Genomic DNA, 23,141 nt, shown 5'->3' on the forward strand with positions numbered 1-23,141 from the left:
AAGGGAAGAGATTGGGCAAAACAGAATTATTTATACTTGAAACTCTACAAATGATAAACATCTGCACATAAGCAGTTACTTAAATTAACATTTAAAATTAGAAACAACTTCCCTTTTTATTTTGCAAAAGAAGGGATTGCCATTCTGAATACTTTCTAGGAAACAATACTAAAATTTGCTTGTTGCAAAAGTAGATTCTTGACAATTCTGAGGTTCCTCACGTGAGTGTGCTTCTATTGTAGAGGTATTCCTAGCTATGTCAGAATAGATAGGATAAAATAGAGAAAGGACAGAAGAATAAAACAGGGACAACTTAAGTCCTATTTTGTGCTCTGATATCAGGAAGGTGTACAATAACAAAAAAAATCTCATTGAAATGTGCATGCCAGCCAACTCTCTTCTGTCCACCCCACTAAAAACACACTAATATTTCACAAAATCTGTATCCAAAAGTGAAATGTCAAAGAAACTGACTAAGTCAGCTGCATTTCATTTAGTACTACACAGGGGGAGTGTACGTCATCAAAACTCCCAATTGGGATGTTTGTTTATGGGGTCAAGCAAAAATTGGAGAGAAACAGCAAGGGTGACATTTTCCAGGGAACTGAGAAAGGAAACATTAGGAAGGCAAAGTCAGAGGGACAGGAGTGTGGTCCGCAATGCCTCCAAGCACCAAAAATGATCTTTTCCAGTTGCAAAACTGCTCAGCAGTAGTTTTCCATTCCCCATGGCATTGACATCTGCCTAACGCAATCACGGTGTTCTTACTCAGGTGAAGGTGAGTAGAAACGCCCACAGTAGTTCCTCTGGGCCTTGTTTGGCAGGTGCAGACTGTCGCTTACACACTATCTTCATGAGCAGAGAGAATAAGTACTTTTAAAAATAAGTACTTCCAAAATATAGGTAAAACACTACAAGACATACATCTCAGAAAAATCTTTAAGACTCATCACCCAAAGCAGTGATTATGAAGGCAAAGATAAACCCCTAGGATTACATCAAACTGAAAAGCTTCTGTTCAGCAAAAGAGACATTAACCAAAACAGAGAGATACCCCATTAATTGGGAAAAAATCTTTGCACTCCATTCATCTGATAAGGGACTAATCACAAAAATATACAAAGAACTCACACGGCTCAACAAAGACAAAATGAACAATCCAGTCAAGAAATGGGCAGGAGAACTTAGAAGATGTTTCTCCAAAGAGGAAATGCAAATGGCCAACAGACATATGAAAAAATGTTCAACATCCCTTATAATCAGGGAAATACAAATCAAAACCACCCTGAGATACCACCTTACACCAGTAAGAATGGCACACAAAAAAAACCAAAACAAACAACAACAAATGTTGGCGAGGATGTGGTGAAAAAGGAGCGCTCCTACATTGCTGGTGGGAGTGCGAACTGGTCCAACCACTATGGAAAGCTGTCTGGAGGTTCCTCAGTCTACTAAAAATGGAACTATCATATGACCCTGCAATTCCACTACTAGGGATCTACCCAAAAGACACAAAAGCATTGATTCAAAAGAACACCTGTACCCCCATGTTTATTGCAGCACTATTTGCAATAGGTAAAACCTGGAAATGACCTAGATGCCCAAAAATAGATGACTGGATCAAGAAGATGTGGTATATATACACAATGGAATATTATTCAGCAATCAAAAAAGATAAACTCATGCCATTCGCAGCAATGTGGATGAAGCTAGTAGGAATTATGCTCAGTGAAATAAGCCAGAAGGAAAACGAAAAATATTGGATGGTTTCACTTATCACAGGAATATAGGGGAACCAAATAAGACATCAGTGTAAAAAAAAGTAACAACAGTACAAAACACAACAAAGCAAAAACAGACAATTATAAATCAGAGACAAACTGCAGGGGAGGAGGAGGGAGAGGGATCAGAGGGAGGGAGGGAAGAGAACAGGGGACTGAGGTGATGGTGCACGGGTGCATTGGGGAAGGAAATTCTATGGGGACTAAACCTGAGGGGGTGGGGGGAGCAAATATTGTTTAAAAATGATCAATGATGTAAAAAGAAAACAGCATTAAAAATTAAAAAAAATACAAATAAAAATATGTACTTCCTTGAGCGCAACAATGTTATGATGCATTGTGAATATAGTGAAATGCCTGAGAGTTAAACTCAAAATAGAGTGTGATACTGAAAAAAATATATGCTTTTAAATTATTAGATAAATGTCAAAGTGTATATTGGAAATGATGATCCGGAAAAAGCCACAACACAGCAGCAATTAATGTCAATGTTAATGAGGGGTTGGCTATGCCCTAGGCACTATTCTAAGTCCTGTCCTATGTCAACTCATTGAATCATCACAATAACCCTATTGATGTAGGTTCTAAGATTATCCCATTTTACAGAGATTCATGATGCTGATTTCTCAGAGCATTCTCCCAAGGAATGCTATTAAAGCTTAGCATTGAACAAGCCATAACAATGTTTGCTGGGTTTCTTGTTGTTGGTTTTTTTTCTTAGTGAAACTTGTATAACACTTGTCATATACTGTATGATCTCGGAATTTTATAAATACTCTCATTGAATCCTCATGTCAACCCTGTGAGCTAGATATGGTACATGTCTTATTCTTGTTTTGCAGTTTTGGAAATTGAGCCTCAGGGAGATCAAAACCAACTACAAAGTTAACTACATTTCTACTCAAGCATCCAAGTGTACATTTCTACACCAGCTCTTTACAAAATCCAAGTTTCAAATAAATCCAACCTGGAAATACCAGCTTCATGAAAGGAAGCTGCCCCTAATCCAACACTGCCCTTAATCCAGCACAACTCCCATGCAAGGAAAGGAAATGAACTGATGGTGTTTTGAACATCTGGAAATTCTTTGGTTGAACGGCCTGGTCTCCTTAATAGAAAAAAAAAAAAAAAAAAAAACAAGCCAAGAAACCTAAAAATACTTCAAAAGTAGGGAGGAACTGTATTCTGGTGCTGTGAGAAGGAAAAAAAAGAGTAAGCAAATCCGTGAGGAAATTGATTCTTCCTATTTAGGATGAAGTATTGGAGTCTTAAAATGCAGAAACTATATTCCTTTTCTACTCAAGTATTTTAGGTAATAATGCCTCAAATAGATAGGTGTTCAAGGGGAGGATGGGTGACTGAGTGAGTGCTTATATACCAGAACTCCCACAAAATAGTCTGTTAAGGCTTAGCCCTTAGTGAAGAGTCACACATCTCTAAATGGGCCCATAGGTATGGGCATGGAGTAGAGGGAATAGCTGTCACAACTGACTAGAAAATAATGCCCCCAACTTTTGGGTAGTAAAAAGCATATAATAGATGTGCAAACTCCAGGGAGGGGAAAGAGGGGAAACAACCACTCTTTTTACCCAAAGAGCAAGAGCAAATTTCTTGTTAACACTGACAAAAGGGACCTAAAACAGATTTTATTTTAACTAAAATAATAAGGAAATGTATTATTTTTGTCCACTGAAATATCACTGAACAAGACATGGAGGGATAGTGTATATTTTTTCTCATACCTTTTGTGCAGACATTTTAGTTTCACCTGGTACAATAATAATAACAATAATAAAATTAACCACCTAATTTCTAACATCCTTTATTCTGGGATCAAATTGTGAGTCCTTATAGATCCAAGATAAGATAAATGACATAAACACCACTGGAACAGAATCTTTTGTTATTCACCAAAATCTATGTTCCCCCTTTCCTGAGGATATAACTAGACCACCTTTCCCAGTATTTCTTGTTATTTTTTTTAAAGATTTATTTATTTATGCATAGAAGACCTGGGGTACAGGCCAGAGGTGTGGGAGGTGAGCAGATTCACCAGATACAGAGCAGAGAACAGAACAGGCAGATAGACTGAAATACACTGCTGAGGGGAGCAGCAGGCCAGTCAGGAGACATCTGCTGTGCCATGGTCATGTGGGTTGCTCCCTGGCCGGGATGGAACTCACGATGCAGAGGCTGCAGACAGCTTCACAGTGCTGCGCGTAACAACCCTTGCGCCACCAGGGAGGCCCAGTATTTCCTGTTATTAATGTGGCCTCATGACTGAATTGTAGCCAAGGGAACTGAGGAGCACCACTTCCAGGTACATTTCCCAAGCAGGCAAGTCCATGATCTCTTTCCCTTTGGCCAAGTGGACTAGCGATGAGCACAAGGTAACCTGGGAATCAACATGTTGAAGATAGATGACAAAGGCTCCTTCAGTCTTTATTACTGAATGACCTTGAATAAAAATGAATGAGCGGAGCCCACCACAAGAACACTCATAACACACTGTTACCTGAATGACAAAGAAATAAATTATTGAATTTATTTCTGAATTCTGTTTTTTATGACAGCTAGCATTATTCTAACTAATAAAGTTAGAGTGATTGAAACAACCACCTAAATCAAATCCCCCCGCTTAAAACCACTACATATTCATGTCCTTTGTAAAGAAGATCTTTCAAATCATAGAATAGATATAAGAAAATAAGCCAAAATTTAAAATATGGTGTAAAGTTTATATTTAGGCTACCTATATTTAAGCAACCTATAAACATGTTTTTTTGCCACCAGAGCATTGTTTTATTTGAATTAACTGCCTACATTTATAATAAAGGACATTTCACACAAAGATGTGAATTTTCAACTTCTGTAAAGGTGGAAAATGTTGTCAATTTAGGCTTATTCTCTGTTTTATGTAAGTCATGCACCTTTCCGACTCACATGACTTGTTCTGGCCATTTTCCCTCTTTTGCATTACTTACTTGGTCTTTGAATGAAGTTGAATTTACCTGCTGGATTATCATAAATAGTTGGGGATTAAAAAAATATGCAGTGCCACCTAGACTATAATTACAAAGAAGAAAGATTTCTTTAACTATTTCCATGGTATGCCCTTGCCTCCATTTAAAAGTAAATTACAGAAATGGTCATATAAAATCCATTATAGCATTTGCTGATCTGATATGGTTGATGTCTATCTCTCAATATACCCTATGTTAAATACAACATAAAATCTCATTTCAAAATCAATGAATTAGAACACAATTAGTAACTCCTCTAATATATTAACTTTTTATCTGATCATTTCCTCCATTTGCCTTTGGTTGTTAGAAAGATTTATACTATTTCAACTATACTCTATGGCAAGTTCTGACTTAAACATGCATATTCTATTTTTTCTTTTGTTTTCTATATGTTCTCAAATATTTCATTTATATATTTAAAAAAATTCAACTATTTCTTGTAATCATTTCTTATAGGCCACTTCCTATCCTTTCTGAAATTAGAATATAAGTAAATACAATTAAATTAAAAAGTATGGTTAAGTTAGCATTAAGGTTATTATTTAATAGTAGTATAAAATTATTTCAAGAGAACAGAGATAGTTTAATATTCATAAAAGACCCAGCTATATCCATTTGAAATATAAATTTGTATTTGATTTTGTTTTTTCCCTTTTATAAACAGGGTCAGTGATAAAATCATATATAAATTTATAGGTAAAATTATATAAAAGTAATTTCTTGTTATCCCTTCTAGATGATTTGCTACCAACTATAGGGACATACTTAATTTATTGTTTTATTTGTTTTAATTTTTTATTTTAATTTTTAAACAAATACCCATATCACTATCCGTTAGACTCCTCCCAGCCTTGCTCCCACCCTCCATGTTCTTCCTTTCTGGTAAACTCATTTCTGTTATCACTGATTTATTTTTATTTTACTTTTATTTTGCCTGTTCATATGTTTTGTTACCTTATAATTGCACTTTTTGGTGAAATAATCCAATTTTTGTCTTCCTCCTCCTGACTTATTTTGCTTCACATAATTCCTTCAAGTTACTTCCTTTTTTCTACAAATGGTAAAATTCTATTTTTTATAGCTAAATAGTATTATATTGTGCGTATATACCACATCTTCATGCAGTCATCTATCAATGGGCACTTGCATTGTTTTCATCCCTTATCTATCATACATAATGTTGCAGTTAACATTGTGATTCATGTAATGACTTCATATTCATCAGAAAGGTACCCAGAAGCAGGATTGCTGGATGATATGATAGCTCTATTTTCAGTTTTTTGAGGAAGACTCATACTGTTTTCCAAAATGGTTGCACCAGTTTACATCCCACCAACTGGGTGTGAGATTTCCTTTTTCTTCACACCTTTGTCAGCCCTTATTACTGTTCTTTTTGATGTAAGCCATGTCAAAGGTGTGAGATGATCTGTGATTCTAGTTTTGATTTGCTAGTCTCTAAATATAAGTGATGATGAGTATTTTTAAAGTTCCCGTTGGCCATCTATATGTTCTCTCCAAAGACGAATCTACTCAGATCTTCTGCCCATTTTTAAATTATCTTCTTATGTACGTGTGTGTTGTTGTTGAGTTGTATTAGTTCTTTATATATCTTGACTGTTAAGGATGTATGCTGTACAAATATCTTCTCCCAATTCAATAGCTTGTCTTTTCATTCTGCTGATATTTTCTCTCACTATGCAGAAGCTTTTTAATTTGATATAGTATGCAAAATTGTTTATTTTGTATTTCATTTCCTTTACTGTTTGAATAGAGTTCACAGACATTTCAATCACTGATATCATAGAAGACAGCACCCGTTTTTCTTCTGTATAGTTCATATGGTTTTGAGTCTGACATCCAGCTCTTTAATCCTTTTTGAGTTTATTTTTGTGTATGGAGTTAAAGGGGCATTCAGTTTCATTCATTTTCATGTTCCTGTCTAGTTTTCCTAAGACCATTTGTTGAAGAGATTTTCCTTTCTCCATTGTATGGTCATGGCTATTTTGTCATATATTAGGTGTCAATCTATGGGGGTCTATTTCTAGAATCTTTATTCTCTTTATTTGTTTTTAAAAACTCATACTAGTAAGCAACTAGCATATACAAATATTCTCTCTCTTATCTGTTCGTTCAATAGGGCATCTATTGAACATTTACTTTGTGTCAACAACGATGTGTGAATACAGCCAAGTCACAGAACCTGGGGACTCTACTAAGGGATTAGAATAAATGCTCAAAGACAAACCCAAAGACTTTGTACTAGAAGGAGAGAGAGTTTCTGTCTGAAGGGTCCAAAGAGGTCACCTGAGGGACATGTGCACTAGCTGTTGAAAGTTGAGTAGGGGATGAAGCAGAGGGAAGGGACCACTTTGAGAAGGGATGGAGACTTGAACCTAAGGGAATACTTAGTGAATCCAAGATCCTCAAATTAGTGCCATTGTTGGGTGTCAGATAACACTGGAGGAGGGAATTAGAGCATCAGGAGATGAAGTTGTCAGAGGAAAAGTTGTAGGGACCTGGTTAAGGTCCATCGTTGCCATGGTTGTTATTTAAATTCTTTTAGTTTATGAGCAGCCCCCAAGAGTTTCAAGTAAAAGATTTAAAGACTTGAATATAGTCCTTGGATCCAACTCTGGAAGAACTGCTGAGGTCTTTAAGACGTCGGTCTGATTACTCCCCTCAAGCTTTGTACAGTAACTTGGTATTAACTTATTTCAGAATTGAGCATAGCATGAAAAGGTAGATATATTAAGTTATAAGACACTAAAATAAGAAATTGAAAGATGTTGTAAAGGAAATTTAAGGACAGGGAAACAAATGAGAATGTTGGTTCATGCCCTGTTTTCTTATACAATCACTTATTAGAGGTGAGGCAAAGAGACCTTGGGTCTGGCTTTTCTGGTACTCAAAATAACCATTTATAGAAACAAATAATGTATGGAATAAAAGCAAACCCAATGTTCAGTATGGTCGCCAATACTTCTGGTACAGAAAGGCATACTCTGATAGAATAAATGTCTTAAATAATAATATCACTACAGTTAATAGGACAGTTTCTTATAAATAGGAAAGTTTCTTATAAAATCTTTAGAAATAAGCACTAACATCATACTAAAATACCTCCCTTACATTCAAAAAACACAATTATAGGGCAACTTAATGTAGTTTAGGAATGTGGTTGTCTGCTGACTGCACTTAATTCGGAAAGAATTTTAGGGTTTCTATTTGAAAGGAAAAAATAGTCTATATTTCAGGCACTCCTCTGTGATATGCTTTCTTTCATCCAAGATTTTAAATCCAAGCTGGCTCTACAGTTTTGCCTCTGGAATTTAACTAAACACTCCCTCTCTCTGGTAGAAGTGGTTAGCTATGTAGGTGTGAGAACTGATTTTCTGAAATTGTGGGGCCTGAGATGATACTTCTTCAATTCAAAGACTGCCTGCCACCTTTATTCATCTACTCACTCATTGGTTGATAGATTTATTTATTTTTATTGAGGTAATATGTTTTTCAGCACTGTAGATTTCAGATATACCACTTCTCATCTCATGAACTCTGTATATCATACTGTACCAACCACCAAATTTCCAGCATTGATTGATTGATTCATTTATTTGTTCATTCATTCATTTATTCATTCAACAGATACTGGGAACTTACTATCAGATACCTTGAATTAGACATAAACTCTGTGCTTAAGAAAGTTATCTAATGGTGAATGGGACACACAGACAGCTAAATTACAAGGAGATAGTTCTTTGAAAGACTTCAGAAAACATTCTCCAGAAGAAATGAGCCAAGAAAGTACTGACAGGTTCTCCTCCAAAGTAAATTTGAGTCTTTCATTAATTTCCCAGACCTCATATAAAATAAACTGGAAGTTAAAATGAGTACTTTATTCTGTAAGAGTGTTGACAACAATCCCATAAACATTCTAGAACAGTTACTAGAAGAGTTACTGAAACAGCTCATTTTGTGATAATAATGTTGGGCACTCTGCTAAGAATTTCATGTGTTACTTCACTTCACACATTTATCTACCTCCCCAAACCGTAGGAGGTAAAGAAGTGTTACTGACTTCTTTCCACAGATAAGAAAAGAACTTTAGTATCCTTCATGAGGTGTGCAGCTCAGTGGCATGGCTTAGTTTAACCCAGTGCCTACCTTCCCATTATCATCCTCTTTCTTGGAACAGTTAGGTAGCAGGCTCAGCAATCTTTCAAAGCCCTACTCATGATTTCTATCAGTAACTTATCTTTCTGTTCTATATAAAGGAAAGTGATTACTCTCTTTACTCTTATAGTGATTTAAATTATTTAGAAAATAAATAATGAAACTATGACTTCAAGTAGACCCTTGTATTAGTAGTACAAAATGAGTTCTGTGTGAGTATTGATGACTAGCGGTTTATATAGATCAATGCAATTCAAAATGCTGTGGGATTCTACAGTATTCCCATTTGATTTCTTGACAAGGAATTAGAGATAATAACAACGATCTGTATTGTAATGTTTGGGCTTTTAAAAGATATATATTCCTTTGATAGATGTTGATGTAAGAAGTCCAAGCTGATCAAGTAAGAAACTGAAATACATGATAGAAAAACCGCATAGTTCTCTATACATTTAGGTACTTACAAAAAAAGTGAAAGGAATATACCCTGTGGTCAATTAGGTGGCTAAATAAAGACAGATACATGCAATGATTGTAAAGAAGCTATGGTGGGGGCCTCCCTGATGGCTTAAGGGTTTGGGACGCAGTGCTGTAAGGCTCTCTGCAGCCACTGCAGCATGAGTTCAATCCCCGGCCAGGGAAGAGACCCACATGTTGCAGCAGACCTCTCCTGACTCGTCCGCTACTCCCCTCAGCAGTGTACTTCAGTTAGTCTGCCTGTTCTGTTCCCCACTCTGTCTCTGGTGAATCCTCTCACCACCAGCACCCCCCATGCTTCTGGCCTGTACCCCAGTTCTTGTATGCATAAATAAATAAATCTTTTTTTAAAAAAGGAAGCTATGGTAGCAGGAATTATACTTGGATGCTTGTTCAGCTTAAACCTATTCATATTCATAACAAATGAAGAAATACAATGTGGATGACCTGGTCAGATAGGGGAAAATGATCCTACTGGGTGTCAGCCAGAATCTAGGCTTGTATGATGTGATTGACCAAACTCATGCCTTAGTTTCCTGTAACTCAATCAGCCCTCACTAGTAGATCCAACTGCTAAGATTAGTGATTCCCATAATGATATATTGTACCTTTGATTTTTGAGGTAAAAAAAAAATTGTTTTAATTAAATAAGATCCTGGTCAAGCCCCAAAGTGTTATTTTAATAGTGTCTCAAAATATGCTAGTGATTTGCTATTTAACCACAGCTTACTAGGCAGGGCCTACCTTGTAGTATCTGTCCAATGGCTTTTAGTTCAGAGAATACTAACTCTAGTTTGTAAGCAACCTGTTGGTGTGAATTGAAAGCTCAGATCTTCCTCCCTTTCCAAACCCATGAAGAAGTTTGGCAGTAATACTCACCAATGGGACTTAAAGGTCTCTTTTATTTTTCTCTGATTTTTAACCTCTCTGGATCAAGTGTGTGGAAGATAAGCCATGGAATAATCACATAAAGAGTTAAAATAAATGGTCAAATCATGATCCCGTCCAGATAAGTCAAACAAAGAAGATGGGATGCAGAGGGGTTAACTATAATATAATTGACGAATGCAATAAAAATAGTTCTGAGGCCTATCCCATTTGCGACCTTTTTAGTGCCAATTAAATCATCACTAAGGAATTTTCCACTTAGATTAATATGTATGGCTCTAAAAGAATGAGTATCCCTGTTCTTCATTGGTTGCAGGTAGGAAGCTATTACATCCCACCACCTAAGTCTCTCAGGCTGATTAACTCAGCCATAAAGTTTGTAGAATACATTAAATTTAAAAGATCATAAAAATTAATTTATTGACACAATTGGCATATATTCAGCAATAATGCTGAATTTAAAGGGAAACCAAGCATATAAAAGAGAGCCCTAGAGACAGAAAATCCATGTTTAAGCCTTTGCTTTACTACAAACCGGCTGTTGGCTGTGAGCAGGCCTCTTACTGTCTTTGACTCTCACTTTCTTTATGTGATAGAGGAGTAATACCTGCCTCACAGGATTGTTGTGAAAAATAAATAACATATTGTAGGTGGGAGCATTTAGGAAACTGCAAATTGTTATATGACTCTAGGTGTTAGTAATTACTGTCACTGTTCTGTAGAATTAGTCAGGACATGCTTCAGGAATGAAGTGATACTTCTACAGTACATAGAAGTGTGGGTTGGGGAGAGGATAGAGCAGAAAGATCATTCCTGTTTGGAATGTTGAGAAACATGTTGCTGCGACCCAGCTTGCAGATTCAGGCCTAGAGATTTTTCCCAGAAGCAGGAGCATCTGGACAGAGATGCTGTTGGTTGGTTCCCATATGCTGGCCTGATACAGTGATTCTGATGAGAACAGATTTTCTGAGCTGAAAATTGTACTGTTTTTAATGGATGGCACAGTGTTACTCATACATTAACCACCATTACAATGGCTTTAAAAACTGGAGGACTTTAGGGCCTGCCCTGGTGGCGCAGCAGTTGAGCGCTGGGCAGCGCTGCCCGCAGGCTCTGCAGTGCTGGTTCGATCCCCAGCCACCCAGTGATGGCGCGACAGACCTCTCCTGCCGTGCCCGCTGCTCCCCTCAGCAGTGTATTTCGTCACTCTGCCTGTTCTGTTCCCAGCTCTGGCTCTGGTGAATTCTCTCACTCTCCTGCACTTCTGAGTGTACCCAGTGCTTGTATAAATAAATAAATAAAACTTTAAAAAAAAAAAACAAACAAACTGGAGGACTTTAAAAATATGCAGAGCTCTATTCTACACCCAGAATTTCTGATTCAGGAGGTATGAGATAAGGTCCCAAGATTTGCATTTCTAAAAAGTTCCAGGTGACTCTCGCTTCTGGTCCAAAGGTCATACTTTGTAAACTTCTTGTACTACTTTTCTAGTGTAAATCACTCATTGGAGTCTGACTAGCTTAAAGAGAGAGAGAGCTTCTTTAAGATTATTGGAATTGTTGGATTATTTCTAAAATGAACAAAACTCAGATTCAGAAATAGACAGTAACTAGAACAGTTCTATTCCTGGCAGCACAAAATCTTTTGTGACATGCCTGGGTATTACCGAGAGAAAATAATGGTCCCAACAGTTTTCTCCTCTCTTACTTACCTGAATTAATATTCACAGTCCCTAGAAAAAGAGTCCTGCTGGCTGAGGGCACATGTTTACTCTCTAGTGAGTAGTTGATAAATACTTGGAATTTTTTATAGACCCTCCAAGGCCACACACAAATGGAAAGATGCCATGGAAGAGGAGGATATCAGTGTACTGTTGCCGAAGGTGTGTCAGTAGATGCATAGACAGTCCAGAAATAGCCACCACACCACATCCTCTATCCTAGTAGGAAAAGAGCAACTAGCAGAGGGCCTGGAATTTGAGGGAAGGAGAGTTTGCATTTGATCTAACTTGAGGTCTATTGCAGATTTTTAACTTAGAAAGTAAAATGGCAAATGATAGCTCCTTTAGAGAAGGAAAGGAACAAGTTAAACTCTTTGGGACAACACTGCCAAGGGTACCCATGCCGGTGCCTTCCATGCCCTATGTTTCTCACTGTGAACTTTGGGAACATTGCTTCTTGGTATAAGCATGTCCTCAGGAACTGTAGATCAGGAGCTTCTGATTTCAAAGCCATACTCCTCTATCCTAAGCTGAGTTCATTTGAATGGTTCTTCTGGATATTTTTAGCTTTTTCAAACATACAGGTCAGTATAAAGAATAACACAACACTTAACCACCTACCACCAGTTACCCAGATTTCTCTTTTTGAAATAATCTCATCAGAATAGACCTCCTTACTCTGGTCAGGTCTTGGAGATAGCTAGAACAAGAAAAGGGATGGCCTTTGGGATGCTGGTGACGGGGAGGAAGGAAAGACTATTAGTTCTACAGTGACAGTGGATGGACAGGACTGAACACTTATCTCTCCCAAATACTAAAAATAGGCAAGCAATGCATTCAACAATTCGAAAGGCATTAATTTGTAAAGGATTTCTCCTTAACATACCTAGTCCTGACTCAAATTGCCCTAACATGAACAATTATCTTTAAGTCATTGTAAACATTCACTTCAAATATTTGTTTCATCCCATGTTGGTCTCTAAGCAGATAAATAATCATGTGGGAGGGAGTGATAAAAATGCCCAGGGCATGTTGCCCTGTGGGTGGCTCCCTGTGGGTACCTTGTGGGAAGGGCAACCCTCTGCAATCCTTTACAAGTATAGGTTGTGACTAGGCAAAGGAAAGTTAATGGGATGAGATTTTAATCTTCAAAAATATTAACAGTGACAACTCACTTTGAAATGTTAAGGCTTGCATCTTCTCTCCATTTTATATCTCTCAATTCAATTATACAACAATATGATTCAACTATTGGGTTCTAGACAAGTGAATGCTGAATAAAAGCAAGTCAAGATCCTAAGTTGTTAATTTTCATAGTAAGGCCACAGTTTTCTTGAGATATTATTCTTACTTATTCTGAAATAGGTGTTTCCCAAAATGTGTTTTCTTTACTTGCTGTTTTTTTTTTTCATTTTCTATTTTAGAAGATCATCTTTTGTCACTTCAGTGTTACATCCTGAAAATATATCAATTCCAGAGAAAGTAATGCCTTAGGTAATGGGCATTTTTAAGTAATAAAATTTAAGAAAATAATTTTTCCAGAGATGTGAAGTGGGTTCCTATAAATGCTAAAATAGCTATTTTTTTAATTTAACCATTGTAATAATAGATTTCAGTCAAATCTGTTCAAGGCATTGAGCCAGACACTATGGGAGGAATAAAGATAAACAGATTTGCTCCATGTTCTCCAGGAGCTCACAGTCTTGGGAACAAAATAGGCCACATCCAATAATTCCATCATGGGTTATAATGTAAGAGGTGACACAAGAAAAGAGGTACAGAGAAGTGCTGTGAAAGTACCAAAGAAGGAGAGAGTAACTCTGGCTTGATGGCTAAGGAAAACTGGGGATGAACAAACCTCATGAAGAATGGGGGAAACCTGGCAAACATGATGGGGGAGGTGGGCAGCAGGTATTCCAGGTGGAAAGAAACTAGGTGAAACGCCCTCAGGGCAGGAAATGCATGAACATACTTGAGGGTTACAGATGTGTGATGGAGAAGGGCAAGAAAAGTGATCAGTCCCTCATTTTCAGTGTGATAAATGCCATTTCAGGAGGAGGTTGGACTTTATTCTGAGATAATAGGAGACCATTGTCTTACTCTAGGCCTTGGAATGGGGAAAATGACATGACGTGAGAAAGATCCAATTCAATCTGGCAGAAAGTACTAAGTAGTTGCGATGTACCCAGCCCTGTGTTTGGTGTGGTGGATACAGAGACACATTGTTGGTGCTGCCTTCAATAACCTTTGAGTCTAGTACAGAACAGATGTATGTATAGAAAATGTCAATAAAGACTAGTATTTTCAGCTAACATAGAGGTATATACAGCAGGCTATGAGAGCCCTAAAATGTAATCTGGGGACTTAAACAGAAGATGATCCCTGATAAGAATTTTACAAGTAGAGTAACAGTTATGTGGATAGAGAGGAAAGGTTAGAATAGTCCACACTGGGACCTTCTCGGTGGCGCAGCGGGTTGAGCGCCATGCTGTGAAGCTGTCTGCAGCCTCTGCAGCGCCAGTTCGATCCTGGCCGGTGGCGAGAATGCCACATGGCACAGCAGACCTCTCCTGTCTCACCCACTGCTCCCCTCAGCAGTGTCTTTGGTCCATCTGCCTGTTCTGCTCCCCGCTCTGTCTCTGGTGAATCATCTCACCCTCCCGCGCCTCTGACCTGTGCCACAGTTCTTGTATAAATAAATAAAAAAAAATCTTAAAAAAAAAATAGTCCACTCTGAGAGAATACAGCAAGCCAAGTCACAGAGCATCAGCTAATACTGGCTGTGTGAAGACAGGCAGTAGTGCCATTTTACTAGCCCATTCACTGTGCGGTAGAGAGAAGGGAATGAGCAAGAGCAAGATGAAGGGTAGGGATGGTCCTTCAGAAGCCCTATTTGCACAGAGGCAGGGAAACGAGGAGGCTACTACAGTCATCAAATCTCTTGGGAGGCACTGCCCAAACAAGAATTCCAAACTGTGCACATGACTCTCAGACACTTAAGTGGATTAGAGAACATACTGTCCAACAACTCCTATTAATATTGTGTTATTTACTAACCTTAACTGTCTCCAGAACTCCCAACAGCCTTTTACTCTCCTACCCTGAAACAGCCCTTTTGCCATCAACAGGGTTCCTTCCTTAGCTGCTCCAGCCCCTTTCTCTTCTCTGCCAGTCCAGCAGATTTCATTTTCCCTCTGAATCATATCCTTTGGCTCCATTTGATTGTCTATCCTTTCTCTCCTCTTCAGCAGCATTTGATGGTGTTAGAGCAATGGGCTGCATTGTGATTTGGGGGGCAGAGCAGGTAGGGGCAGTGGGAGGCTCTGAATTCTCATGTATTAATTTTGGGCCAGTAACAATAATTAATATGAAAGGAGATTAAAAGAGTTAGGTAAGTGGTAGTGTAATAGAAGACACAAAAGTAAGATTACTTGTAAAACATAGGCAGAGCCTGACAACCAAGTTAGTGGAGGCTGAAGGCAGACAGAAGTAGGGTTTTAAAACTGCCTTACAGTTTGGATCTAGCATAAATAACAGTTCTTTATTCAGAGTTACATATCTAAGAGATGGAATAGAAGGTGGGAAATTTGACTTTAATATGCTGAGTCTGAGGTGTCAGCAAAATATTCAGGTCATGTTTAGTCAGCTAGTGCTTTAATTTGATGCAGCATGCCACCAGTCTCCAGACCCATGTGTTTAAAACACCATTTGTGATTAAATACCTTTGGAAAATGATATACTATGGTCCTTCCTTAGAGATTTTGTATACAGTAATGAGTCTATTTAACTTAACCTTATTTCCAACACCCACTCACTTTTTATTTTTTTCAAAACGCCTATTAACATCATTTGGAATGCTTTTTACAGGGATGATATTTTAAGAAATGGTCTTTGCAGGACTAAGGAGTTGTAATTGGGGGATGATTAAACTAGAAAGAACTCAGTGGGGATGGAGGAGGTTTTTTATTTGCATGGAATTGAGAGTTGAAGCTTTATGAACTGATGGAATCACTCAGAGTCAATAGAGTAAAGGAGATTGGCCATAAAACCTTTATAAACATAATACCTCAAGTGGCATGTAGAAAAACATAATTGGGAAAAGCAACAAATTGGGATGGTGAAAGCATGGGTTTCAGAATTGACATGTGTAACAGGTCTTACAATCTCTAACACTCAGTTTTTTTTTTGTCAGAAAAAAGATGACTGTCACATAATTTACTTTCAATATGCAGCATAGTTTCATAATATTATTTTCATTTATAAGTATTTTAGAAGAGTTAAATAAAAACAGTGATGATTATATTACATTGCTATACTAAAATCTGAAAACTGACCAATTGTATAGAAGAAACCTCAGTTTCTGCTATCAATGCCTTAATACAAGGGAGCAGTCCTAGTTCAGACAAGCTTTGGACAGAACAGCATGGTACAGGATTAGAATCCACAGAAGCCAGGCAATGGGAGAAGACGCCACAGGAATTTCCCTAAGGCACCCGTGACGATATTTTTTCATCTCTTTTGCACAATGAAATGTTGGAAGCTAATATCAGAACTTAGTGAACAATCTGCTGTCCTTAAAAATTTCTGCCTTAAAATCCCTCATGGCATATGGTTGTAGGTATCAATCTGGCATGAAGAGACATCCTCTGACAATAGTCATTATCTGGCACCCTTAGGGGGAGGCCAGGGGAGAGGCATCTGTGACAGAATACTGTGCTAATGAGACATACTTTTGTCTAAATATGTCACAGTATCACAAATGCAGGTCTTAGTCATTTTCAGTACTGGTCAATTGAGCATGTAAGGCCAAAAGAATAAAATTCTGAATTTAGAGTTAAGAGCTTTGCTGAGTACCACAGTCAATTAGCTTTTCTCTTCCCCAGCACAAAAATGAGGCAATTACCAAGATTTTATCCAGATTAGCTCATTTCAAACTGGGCGATGATCACCAGAATTTATTATTTGGTAGTCTTTTTACAGGTTGTGTGGCCCGTAGACCTCTCAACATCTGTCTGAGGAGTTTAGTTACTAAGATTGGCCATTTAACATGACTGGCCAGTGTTCTTAATCAAGAAGTCATTCTATAGCAGTCAGGATGGAGGCAATAACTAAAAGCATGGTGTGCAATTCTTTGAGGAAATGCTTAAGGCATTAATCAGGGTTGTTCAGATCCTTGGGAAGAGACAGTGACGGATTCGAGTGTTTTATTACTGTAAATACACAAGTTATTGAAGCAGAACATGCTCATTAGTTGTCCTCTGAGCACAAACAGGGTAAAGTATAAATAAAATTTACCCTAGAATTTCATAGGATCTCTGTCAGGGGAGTATTTGCAGCAGAAAAAGGACTGTTCTATATCTGATTGGCTTATATGGTCACTTGCTAAAATCACAAGACTGGAGCAGAAAAACAAATGTGAAGCAGTGCTGTTTAAAGTAGAATACAAAGACTGGCAGCATCAACATGCTTTGACTACGGCTTCTCCTAAATGTGCAAATTCTCAGGACTCACCGTAGAGAAACAGGAAACAGATCCAGGAAATTTGTCTCAAAAAGTTTTCCAGATAATTCTGGAAATATTACCTTCTAAGAAGTATAGCTCTAGGATGATATTCAATGTGCCTATACTTTCCATTTCATTCACACACTACTATAGCCTGACTGTCTTGTCTTTCTACCCTTAATTTTTCCATTGTCATACTCTTATGGTACCTGATTAGACCATCTGATTATTTATATGAGCTCAATTTTGCAATTTTTATTATCAACATAAATCAGAATTCTATTTATGGAAAGGCAATAAAAATACTGATTTGATTTGCAGCAGAAAGACCATAGTTAAAAACATCTCAAATTTTTCTGTTTATATCCAGAATAACAGTGATATAAACAAAGGGATGGGAAAAGGAAGAAAACACTTACATGAGCTGTAAGTTGCTCCTGGGAAGCTTTCACTTCAGCCTGTAATTTTTCAATGCACTGAAAAGGAGAAAAGTTTAAAAACAAAGTGCATAACTCTCCCATTTACATATTCAAAGTATTCCAGATATAAATATGTACCAGTTCTCAAATCTTATGAAGGAAGCTTTATCTCAGCTGGATATTTTGAAAATCATCATTGAAGAAATCATTACTTCCATCCCTAGTTCTCTTTCATTCTATGGAAGAGCCCAAGACAAAACACATGAATATACTAAGATTTAAGAAGTGATTAGGAAAAATAATGGTTGCATGTTCTGCTATATAGGTAATGCTAATCTACCTGATATCATGTATGTATATATAAGCAGCCAAATGGGTTTGTATCTGCATGTGGAATATATGTTTTATGTAAAAGTCTATCTCTCTTTCTCTATGTATATACATATGTATTTTCTTAAATATAAGTTTATATAATGACAAATAAAAATGTCCAGAGATTCTTAGCTTTTTGTAAAATAATTGATTAAAAGCATATGCCAAATTTTACGATACTCTTGTTTTACTACTCAAACTATTTTTTGATTAAGTTCAACCTTGAAAACTAAAAAAAATTTGTACAGTGAATACCACTTATAAATACAATGTTCAGCTAATGTGGTTCAAAAAGATACATATCGAACAAATTTTTAAAATATTAACAAAACTAAATTTTTATATGTGCATATTCATGGGGGGAATAAAGGTACCTGGAGCAAATACAAATGATATTAATTATCATCTTGAACTTAAATATGAACTTCCAACCCAGACAAAAATGATTTTGCAGAACTGTCAAGTCATCTCAGTTTAGGTACCTTTGGAAATATAGATTATTTTTCTTCTACATACATACCTTTTTTTTTTTTTAAGATTTATTTATGCATACAAGAACTGGGGTACAAGCTAGAGGTGCAGGGAGGTGAGAGGATTCACCAGAGACAGAGTGGGGAACAGAATAGGCAGACTGACTGAAATACACTGCTGAGGGGAGCAGCGGGTGAGACAGGAAAGGTCTGCTGTGCCATGTGGTTATCTTCCTGGCTGGGGATGGAACTCATGCTGCAGTGGCTGCAGATAGCTTCATAGTGCTGCGCTCAACCCCTTTTGCCACCAGGGAGGTCCCATACCTGGTCTTTTGCAAGAACCATTTCTTCATATGGTTCTTTGCTGTCTTCCTTAGGGTGCATAGCGTCTAGTTTTTCCTCCAGCCAGGAAACTTGCTCAAGCAATTTTGATTTTGTTCCTTCAGAAACTGCAAGCTAAAGACATTTTTTTTGGTAAGGGTATGTAAGGACAGTGATTTAAAAAAAAAAACAAAACAACTTCTTTTAAAGGTGCAACTAACTGTCTTCTACCAATATCTCTTCTATTTGAAAAAGTTATTGCAACACTCCTAATAGATGACAAATGATATAGAGATAAGGAAACACTGCTGATTTTCCTTTTTAATAAGTAAGATCTTTCTGTACAAAAGATGAGACTACGGGTGCGCAGACCTCTCCTGCCGCCCGCTGCTCCCCTCAGCAGTGTACTTCGGTCTTTCTGCCTGCTCTGCTCCCTGCTCTGGCTCTGGTGAATTCCCTTACCCTCCCGCACTTCTGACTGTACCCAGTGCTTGTATAAATAAATAAATAAATCTTTAAAAAAAATGAGACTACATAGTTACAATAAGCAGAGATAGCTAGTGCAGCATTGTGTCTCTAGCAGCTAGTGTGACACTAGCAGCTAGTGTCAATATTCTACTTTATTGTATTTCAAGATTACATTTTATCTTACAGCTGAATCTGAAATGTGTAATGTGGTTTACATATAGTTCTTGAAACTTAACTCTGGGGGAATGAAAGCCTTCCAGAAAATGTAGGAGTAAGGGTAGGAGTTCTGACTCCTTTGAATGCTCACTTTATAAACAGCAGAGTGCTTGGAACTAAAGGAAAATGCAGCTTTTCAAGTGAAAATCTAATAGAAGACATCTACCCTAAAACTAAACTGTAACCAAAAAAATGTCTGGACATTGTTTACTGTTTGCAGATCCTTCTTGAGGAAAGTGAGTTTGATAGTCCCTTTGCAATTTCTTAGGACCCTAGCCTAACTTTCCCTTTCATTCATTTAGTTTATTGTGCCTTGTCTCTATTGCTCTGTAACAATTCTGAAAGAGTCCCTAGAAAGGGATATACAACCTTGTATTCATTCTGTCCCTTAGTGTATCTTTTGAGGCATGGATTATCTCTAAATATACATTTGTATTACCAAAGTACTATTGTGAAGCTGACTTTCTCCCTTAGAAAAGCTCAGCAAGATTATAAGATAACTTGCCAAATAGGGAAGCCTGAGGAGGTCAGTATACCATAGAAATAAGATGGGCACATCATGTACACTGGAATCCACTCATCCATTCATCCATCCATCCATCCATCCATCCATCCATCCATCCATCCATAATTACTTAGTAGACACTTCCAGATCCATCATGTTATGTGCTGGGGATTACAAAAGTGCAATGTGAGCCAGAAAAAATATGTATGTCATGAACTATTGGCTATGACTTTCAACCTGTCATGCTCTTTGTGGGCACTAACACTCTTAATTCTTGGTGCATGGTATTTTGGAAATATCATTTGACTTCTCCGAACACTTATATTTTCTTACACAATATAACATAATGGTTAAACAGATTTTGGGTCAGACACTTTAAGTAAAAATATTGGTTTTGCTATTTTTTACCTATGTGATTTGGAGAAGTTGCTCAGTCTCTCTAGACTCGATTTTCTTATCTGTCAATAAGGAGAGGGATGAAAATAATAGTACTTATGTCGGATTTATTTGGAGGATTATTTAAGTTTATACAAGAAAAAAGAAAAATGACTGGAGCATAGCGTGCACTCATTAACTATTATTATTATTTCTTCTACCTCCTCCAGATTTCAGTAAGCATTCACATGGGTTTTTTTTTAAAGATTTGTTTATTTTTATATAAGAGCTAAAGATTTATTTATTTTTATTTATTTTATATAAGAGCTACAGGCCAGAGGTGCAGGAGGGTGAGAGAATTCACCAGAGACAGAGTGGGGAACAGAACAGGCAGATTGATTGAAATATTCTGCTGAGGGGAGCAGTGGGCAAGACAGGAGAGGTCTGCCGCGCCATGTCGGCATCTCCTTGGCTGGCCAGGAATCGAACCTGTGCTGCAGAGGCTGCAGACAGCTTCATAGCGCTGCACTCAACCTTCTGCACCACTGGGAAGGCCCTCACATTTTTTTTTAAATCAAAATACTTATCATATTATAAAACAAAATATCTCAAGATATGTGGCCTCTATGAGACAGTTATCCAAAACTCAAATTGTAGTTGGTTTGCTCACTTCTTACAACCACTGTAATCTTAAAGAAAATACCTCTTAAATCTGAGATTATTTTTCTTTCAAATATGATCTTTCTTAATCTGGTACTTGTTCCTCTATTCTACCTGAACCTGTACTCCAATCACTATTTAGTTGTCTTTCTTTTAAGCTTACCATCTGTTTTTTCAGGTCTTTATCCATTCACTCAACTGTGTGAATATTCATTTATTTACTCATTTGTTTAAAAAAGTGTATCAGACACTTATTATATGCAAGACTTTGGATATTTAAAAAATGAAAGTGATATTGCTCATATTTAAAAAAAACTGACATTTTATGCCCCATAAGGCAATTAAAAACTTATTACATAACATGAAAGTACTATAGGTAAATAATAACTGTTTTTATTGCTGTTATTATGATTTACTAGGTACTACTATATACCTAACCTAAAGCAATTTACATAACCTTTTGTTTTAATATTTATTTCAGTTTATTTTCACATGAGGAATTTGGTAAATTTGCATAACTTGTGCAAGGACATAGCAAATAAATGTTGGGATGCAAGTTTTCAATAGTGGACATTGGTTGTAATTGCCTTAATACAATTTGTTTCCAGTTACAGAAGTAGGGTTTGATGATCATGACAATCGGAGTCTGACTTTACTCTGGCAAGTTATTATCTGAGGTGATGTGACCTAATTTAGACCATTCACACTGCACAGGAGGAACTTTGATGATGTGGAGAAGTTCTCTATTTCACCCACCACACATGAATGCTACTGTAGGAATAACAAATATCAGACATACCAGTCTGCTTACTTTTTATGTTGAAATCAACACCGTCTTTTTCCTTTTCTATTCTAAGAGGTGTCTGTCTGAGTATCTCTCTAACTCAGATATGTTTAGCTCAGGTTAATTAGTTTAACTCTAAGAAACCTTGACTTCAAGTCAGGTGGTCTTTGGCCATTGACACTATGATCTTGGTATCCATAATTAGGTTTTACTATGATACCATGCAACCTTTTTTCTGGGTAAGTCTCCAGTCATATGTATTTATGCTAGATTATAAATTCTCAAGAAAGATGAATAGGGAATTCTGTCAAAAAATAACAAAACACAATCAAACTGGCCAGGAACAATCTTTGCTAGGTTCATTCCATTTATTAACTTTTTGAACTCTAAGTCTTAACTCTCAAGTGTATAATCTTATCACAAAAGCAAGCTAAAAGGATCTTATTTACTCTTCATGTAGATATATTGGGATAAGAACTAATAATTTACTCTTGAATTCCATATAATGGCAAAATTCTTTTTTTAAACAATAGTTATGCACTTTATTCTTTATTTTTAAAGACTTATTTATTTATTTATTTATTTATTTATACAAGAACAGGGTACAGGCCAGAAGCACGGGAGGGTGAGAGGATTCACCAGAGACAGAGCGGGGAGCAGAACAGGCAGACGGACCAAAAGCACTGCTGAGGGGAGCAGCAGGCGAGACAGGAGAGGTCTGCCACGTCATGTGGATATCTCCCTGGCCAGCTGGGAATTGAACCCATACTGCAGAGGCTGCGGACAGCTCCACAGCACTGTGCTCAACCCGCTGCTCCACTGGGGAGGCCCCGTAATGGCAAAATCCTTTATTGGCATAAACTGTTTCCTCAGTCCCTTTGAGCATGATCTATCAACTAAACCTACAATCCAAAAGGAAAAAAGAGAAAAGAGATTAGAAGAAAATGAAAATTGTATGTCTGATTTTGCTATATTATTTTTTCT

The 23,141-nt window shown here is 37.2% G+C and overlaps 1 protein-coding gene across 10 annotated transcripts in view; it reads right to left on the reverse strand.

Moving 5' to 3' along the window:
* The window catches only part of CCDC192 (coiled-coil domain containing 192), a 247,052-nt gene that overhangs the window by 176,791 nt on the left and 47,120 nt on the right, over positions 1 to 23,141 (reverse strand). For 9 of the 10 annotated variants that reach the window (XM_054694460.1, XM_054694458.1, XM_054694455.1 and 6 more), the window contains 2 exons: positions 19,153 to 19,284; positions 17,987 to 18,043 (listed from right to left, as the gene is read on the reverse strand). In XM_054694460.1, coding sequence (XP_054550435.1) covers positions 17,987 to 18,043; positions 19,153 to 19,284 — 189 coding nt within the window. The remainder of the gene's footprint in view (positions 1 to 17,986; positions 18,044 to 19,152; positions 19,285 to 23,141) is intronic. The other variant, XM_054694457.1, reaches the window with a different exon arrangement.

The sequence above is a fragment of the Talpa occidentalis genome, unplaced genomic scaffold (genome assembly GCF_014898055.3).
Source record: "Talpa occidentalis isolate TD23 unplaced genomic scaffold, MPIMG_talOcc4v2.1 talOcc4.13, whole genome shotgun sequence".
Classification (NCBI taxonomy): domain Eukaryota; kingdom Metazoa; phylum Chordata; class Mammalia; order Eulipotyphla; family Talpidae; genus Talpa; species Talpa occidentalis.